The sequence below is a fragment of the Haliaeetus leucocephalus genome, unplaced genomic scaffold (genome assembly GCF_000737465.1).
Source record: "Haliaeetus leucocephalus isolate CR32 unplaced genomic scaffold, Haliaeetus_leucocephalus-4.0 Scaffold218, whole genome shotgun sequence".
In the NCBI taxonomy this organism is placed as follows: domain Eukaryota; kingdom Metazoa; phylum Chordata; class Aves; order Accipitriformes; family Accipitridae; genus Haliaeetus; species Haliaeetus leucocephalus.
In genome coordinates, this window is record NW_010972654.1 from 461,896 (window position 1) to 468,740 (window position 6,845).

Below are 6,845 nucleotides of genomic sequence, written 5' to 3' on the forward strand. Positions count from 1 at the left end.
GGGGGTCAGCGGCTGGGGGCAGCCCCTGAGGGGGGGGCACCCAGCAGGGTCCCTGATCCCCAGTGCTGGGACCTGGCTCCCGGCAGCGCCCCGCGGGTGCCGGCAGGGCTGAGCCGGGTGCTGGCAGGGGCCTCAACAGCGCCTGACGTGCCCTATTATGGGAATGAGCCGCTGAGCTTTCCCCGGGTGGCCCCCCCAGGCCGGCTGGCTTCCCCCCCACCCCGTGCCGTCCCCCCCCAACCCGGACCCCCGTGTGGGGCAGGGTCCGGGGGGTTCGGTACCTTTGTATCGCTCCCGCACGTCCTCGTAGGCTTGGATGAAGTCCTGCTCCTCGGGGTTGGGGGGCAGGCACCCCAGGTTGTAGGTGGCCATGGCGGGCAGGGGTGGCGGTGGCGGCGGTGAGCGAGGGCTGGGGGCTGCCGGTGTGTCCGGCGGCCGGCGTGTCCGGCCACTGCGCAGCCCTGCACAGCCCAGTCCGGCTCGGACACGGACACGGGACACGGCGGGACATTCCAGCCCGCCCAACCCTTAAAGGAACAGCCGGACGCCGCCCCGACACCCGCCGGGAACGCCGGACGTGGCACCCCATGGGCCACAGCCGCCCTATGGGGCATGGCACCCCCATGGGATGTGGCCGCCCCACAGACTGCAGCACCTCACAGGGCACAGCATCCCCATGGGGCACAGCCGCCCCATGGGGCACGGACACCCCACAGGCCACAGCATCCCACGGGCCACAGTACCCCACGGGCCATGGCCACCCCACAGGCCACGGTACCCCACGGGGCCACAGGGCAGGCAGGAGCATCCTGCTCCCCCCCAGGACAGGGCAAACGGTGCTGGGGACAAGGCACTGCCCGTGGCCCCAGAGCACCCCAGGGGGGAACCGCCAGCCCCAGCCATGGGGTACCCACGTGTGCCCCAAGGAGCATGGTGAGGCGGGGGGCAGGAGGTGAGGGATGGGATGGGATGGGATGGGGGGGGGCAGGTGACAAGGGACAGTGTGGGGCTGGGGGCGTGGGTGACAAGGGATGGGGTTGGGGGTGCCGGATACAACCCCCAGCCAGCATGGGACCCCCCCGGCTGCCACCCTGCCATGCCCACCCACTGCCCCCTCCCCACCCTCGCTCTGGGGGCCAGACGGGGTGACCCCCTCCTCCAGCAGGTGCTCAGCCCCACGCAGAGACCCCCGGATCCAGCCCCGGCTCCCCCCGGGGAGATGCAGCGCGTCCCCTCCCTGGCAGACATGGCTCTCCTGCCAGTGGGGACGATGGGGACGTCACGGGGCCATCCGCCCCCCCCGGCTGCCGGCACCATGAGAACAAGGGGTATTTTTAAAGCTCCTTCTCCGAAACCAGCCTCAGCTGCCACCGTCCCAACGGGCACCAGCGGGTCACCGCTGCGGCCCCCCCGCAGCCCCCCACCACCCCGCTCCAGCTGGAGAGGTATCCCCCCACCGGGGTCCCGTCCCAGCCGTGGGGCTGACCCCCAGCCCTGCCCCACAGCACGGCACAGCCGGGGGACACCGCGGGTGGCCCTGGGCAAACCGGGACCGGGTGACACCGGTCCCAGCGGGATGGAGCTTCGTCAGCCCTAAATATAGAGGCCCAAAGCCCCTGGGAAACCCAATCGCAGCCGGGGCTGCCGGGAGCCCAGCCTGGCACAGAAATAGCCCGGGGTGCTGGGCACTGCAGGGGGGGTGCTGGGAGCTGCACAGTGGGGGGACACTGGGCGCCCCATGGGGACAGGCTGGGTGCTGTATGGGCACATGCTGGACGCTATACAGGGACATACTGGGCACCCCATGGGGACAGGCTGGATGCTGTATGGGGCCACACTGGGTGTCACGCAGGGACATACTGGGCACCCCATGGGGACAGGCTGGATGCTGTATGGGGACACGCTGGGCACCCCATGGGGCCACACTGGGCACCCCATGGGGACATGCTGGCCACTGTATGGGGCCACACTGGGTACCCCATGGGGACAGGCTGGGTGCTGTATGGGCACATGCTGGACGCTATACAGGGACACACTGGGTCCTGTATGGGGACATGCTGGGTGCTGTCCACAGCACACCAGGCACCCCATGGATATGTGCTGAGTGCTGTATGGGGACATACTGGGCACCCCATGGGGACACGCTGGCTGCTTCTATATAAGGACAGGCTGGGTACTCCACGGGGACACGCTGGGTGCCCCATGTGGACACACTAGGTGCCCCATGTGGACACACCAGGTGCTGTACGGGGACATACTGGGCACCCCCATGGGGTAACACTGGCTGCTGTATGGGGCCACACTGGGTGCCATATGGGGACATACCAGGCACCTCATGGGGACACACTGGGTCCTGTATGGGGACATGCTGGGTGCCCCATGTGGACACACCAGGTGCTGTACGGGGACATACTGGGCACCCCATGGGGACATGCTGGCCACTGTATGGGGACACTCTGGGTGCTGTACAGGGACATACTGGGCACCCCCATGGGGACACACTGGCTGCTGTATGGGGCCATACTGGGCACCCCATGGGGACACACCGGCTGCTGTATGGGGACACTCTGGGTGCTGTACAGGGACATACTGGGCGCCCCATGGGGACACGCCAGGTGCTCAGCCCTTGCAAGGATAGTGGGTCCAAGGGCAGCGCTGGCAGCCGGGCTCAACCCCCACCCCACAGCGTGGCACAAGGGGGTGACACGGCCCCCAGCCAGCCGGCACGTGGCCCAGCCGGCACATGGCTGCCCCGCACCCTCACCGGGCGCTGGCACCCGCAGCACATGCTGGGGACACCCCTCCCATGTCAGGGATAGCTGGGCTCCGGGAGCAGAGGCACAGCTGCCCTTGCACACGCGTGTGCACATGTGTGTGCACGCACACACCGCCACCCCACACGCACCAGGTCGTGCCGGCAGCACCGCCCTGCCCTGCCCCACACCCCCCACGCTGTTGCCCCCCACACGCAACCCCCCTTGCCCCACACGTACCCATGGCCCCACGCTGGCTCAGCCGGCCCCCCACCGCAGGCGCCCCACCCTGTGACTCAGCACCGCAGTGTCACTGGGTCAGGCTGTGCCGGATGCCACCACCGCTCCCACGCCATCCCAATGTGCCCCACAGGATGCTGTCCCCCAGCTCCGGGACCCTCTGGACCCCCAACGTCCCTGAGCAGAGACCCACAGACCCTCAGCCCAGCCTTGTGCCCCAGTGGGAGGTGGGACCCCAGGGACACACCAGGATGGGACAGCAGGGACCCCTTCACCAGTGGGGACACCCATCAAGATGGACTGGGGGGATCCCATCACCCCAGGGCTCCCAGGGACCCCATCACCAGCTGGGGGCTGCACCGCAGACCGCTGTCCCTGGGGTGTCCCCAGGGGATCCCTGGGGGGGTCCCCACGGCCCCAGTCCCCGTGGGACCCCCCAGCAACAGCAGAGCTGTGCCATTGAGGGGTCACATGGGTCTGCCCCCTCCGGACAGGGGGATGCTGGGTGGGCACCCCACCATGGCCCCCCCAGCTGCTGGGGCCACTGTGGCCCCCCGGGACAGCCATGGCCCTGGGGGCCCTCTGACGGCCACCACTGTCACTGCACAGCCCTGGGGACAGCCTGGCACAGCATGTGTCCTGGGTGCTGCGAGGACACCCCGGGGAGATATTCTGGGTGCCACGGGGACACCCCGGGGACAGGGCCATGTGGCGTCACCCTGGGAACGTGTGCTGGGTGCTGTGGGGACACCCCAGGGACACAACCATGTAGGGACACAGCCATGCGGGGACATCCCCGGGACACAACCACGTGGGGACACCCTGGGAACGTGTCCTGGGTGCTTTGGGGACACCCCAGGGACACAGCCATGCGGGGACACCCTGAGGATGTGTGCTGGGTGCCCAGGGACACAGCCATGGGGACACCCTGAGAACGTGTCCTGGGTTCTGTGGGGACACCCTGGGGACACAGCCACGTGGGGACACCCTGAGGATGTGTCCTGAGTGCTGCAGAGACACAGACACACAGGGACACCCTGGGGACATGTCCCAGAGCTGCAGAGACATGGTCACACGAGGACACCCCAGGGACCCTCTGATGGCACCCACCTCTGCTGCAGAGCACAAGGGACAGCTCAGCCTTGTCCCCAGCCCTGCTGCCCCCAGGGGACCCAGCCTTGGTGTCCCCCAAAGGGACACAACCCCTTGGTGGATGAGGACCCCCCAGCATGCGGCCTCGGTGCCAGCGGAGACGCCAGGGGTCCTTTGGCCACCCCCATGGCACTGACTGGGGCCCACAGGAGCCATGAGAGACCCCAGCCCCACACGCCTCTGCAACCAGACCCCCACCCCAGCACGGCATAGCCAGACCCGCACCCACCCGACCACCGAGCCATATCCTGCCCTGACACTGGCCTTGCGTGGGGACACCGTGGGTGCCCACTGTCGACAGGCATCTGCAGCACGACATGACACGGCATGGCAAAGTATCCCCCACGGCGGCACCACCGTCCCAACCCCGGCACAGCTCCCAGCCGTGGTGTCACCCATGGGTTCCCCAGCCCAGCACAGGGCTCCCAGTCACACTTGTGCCCCCATGGCACTGGTCCCCCCAGACACCCCACGGCATCACCCCACAGCTGCCCCGCAGCCCTCTGGATGCCTCCAGCACAGCCAGCCCACCGGCCTCAGTGCTGGCCACTCCAGTCCCTCCCCAGCTCTGCCCCGGGACCCCCCTGGTCCCGGGGGGGCTCCTCCTGCCCCTCCCCTCCCCCTGCGAGGGCTGCCTGGGGCCATGGGCACACACCGGAGAGGGCTCCTCGGCATCTGCCCCTCCCCGGCATCACCGTCCTGCCCTGGGACAGCCCCAGGCCCCCCCAGCACACGTGCCCCATGGGCCCCCCAGCACCCCCTCAGCCAAACGCTCTGTCCCGCAGCCAGGCACAGACATGACGGCGCACGGTCTCCACGTCCCCAGGGATCCCCGGGTTCCCCCTGGCAGCTGGGCGGCAGCGGGGGCTGCCGGAGCAGAGCCCACCACAACAGCTCACAGGGACCCCCTCCTCGCCACATCCCGAGCTGCCGCCCTCAGGGACACGAGACCCCTGGCACAGTGCCCGCCGCCAGCCCTACCTGCGATCCTGATGACGGCCCTCTCGGCGGGGTCCAGGACCGTCCCATTGCCGGCGGCTGCTTTGGTGCGCTTGGAGCGCTGGTGCTTGGCCAGGTTCCAGGGCAGCGTGTCCCCGGGGCCGGGGGAGCCGCTGCTGCCGCTCGAGCTCTCCTCCGCCATCCCCACTGGCTCCCGGCACCCCACCGACATCGGCTCCTGCGGCAGAGGGACAATGTCAGGGACACCCCAGCACCCGCGGCTCCACTCACCAGCACCCAGCCCCTGCCCTGGCACTGGCACCGCCACGCCCAGCGCCAGCCTTCAGGCACGCCTCAACCGTCCCGCTCACACCTGTTCCCACCGCAGCCGGCAGCACCTGTGGCACCTACACCGCACCCAGCCCTGCGGTAGAACCAAGGGGCACCAGGAGGCACCGCAAGCCTCGTGGGACAGTGCCCGGCTGAGACCTCGTGCACACGACGCCGTGCGGAAACGAGGTCTGAGCCGGTGGTGGTGCACCAAGCCGCGCCGGTCGGTGCTGCCGAGGCCACGGTCCCCAAGGGACTGCCATGGCAAAGGGGCAGCAGCAGGATGGGCAACGAGCCATGGCGATGCCCAGAGCGGGGGGTGAGCAGGGAGGAGGATGAGCCAAGGATGGAGCCGCAGCCCCAGCTGGGGCAGATGAGGAGCTGGAGTACTGGTCCCACACCGGGAACAGCCACGAGGCACCGGGCACTCGCCTGTGGGGACACCCCACCAGTGACACCCCGACAGCCCGTCCCCATGGCTTGGGGCTGGCGGCACGGGCAGACTGGCCAGACCGGAGCTGCAAGGGATGAGGCCATGCCAGCACCCGGGGCACTGGAGACGGGGCGAGGTGCCGCAGGCGTGCCGGCCGGTTGGGCTCTGTGGCAGGAAGAGACTGCCAGGGCCCAGCCGAGCCGGCGACCCTGCAGTGCCGGCCCCAGCCCCGCACCGGGAGCTCTCCTGGGGGAGCGTGACGGAGGTTGCCAAGCGAAACCGCACGTCAGAGCCGGCAGCAGTGCGGATGCCTCCGCCATCCCACCTCCGCCACGAGCCGCCCGCGGTTACACCCGCTCAAGCTATTTTTTTCCCACCAGACCCCGCACCACTCGGTGCAGGAAAGCACCGAGCAGCGAGGCCGAGCCACCGGGACAGCCGGCCCCAGGGTCGTGGGGGGCCAGGGCCCAGCCGAGCCCCCCCGGGGTGTTTGCTGCTGCTGAGACGCCATTTGCAGAAGCTGCGAACACGGCAGATTCACCGGCCCCGGCTCTCCCGGGGCCTCGTGCCGACACACGGCAGCCCCGCGGCACCCCGGCGCAACAGCGTCAGCAGCGGGTGGCGGCGGCAGGAGTATTTTCTCCCAGCCTCCAACGGTTGGGCCATTTTAGCCAAAACCCTTCCGGAAGGTGCCCCCACACCCGGCCCACAAGCCACCGGCTGCAGCTGCCGGCACCGGGAGCGAAGCCACCCTGGCCCCCCACCGCAGCCCAGCCAGGTCCCACGGGGCCACGGCCGGCCCGGAGGCTCCCGGCCCCCCCCAGCCAAGCACCCGAGCACGGGGTCAGGTGTGTAGGGCGAGCGGGGGGGTGGGCCCACGCGTGTGTGGGGCGAGCGGGGGGCAGGCGGCACGGCACGTGCCTGTGCCAAGCCTGACGCGCCGGCGGCATCGCCCACGCGTGCCCCGCGGCCCCCGGCCCACCCGCACCCCGGGCCTG

At 69.9% G+C, this 6,845-nt stretch overlaps 1 protein-coding gene across 1 annotated transcript in view; it reads right to left on the reverse strand.

Moving 5' to 3' along the window:
* The window catches only part of LOC104831303 (plectin-like), a 59,196-nt gene extending 53,879 nt beyond the window's left edge, over positions 1 to 5,317 (reverse strand). Inside the window, exon 1 of the mRNA XM_010566790.1 lies at positions 5,127 to 5,317. Coding sequence (XP_010565092.1) covers positions 5,127 to 5,316 — 190 coding nt within the window. The 5' untranslated portion in view covers position 5,317. The remainder of the gene's footprint in view (positions 1 to 5,126) is intronic.
* Between the last annotated feature and the right edge of the window lie 1,528 nt (positions 5,318 to 6,845).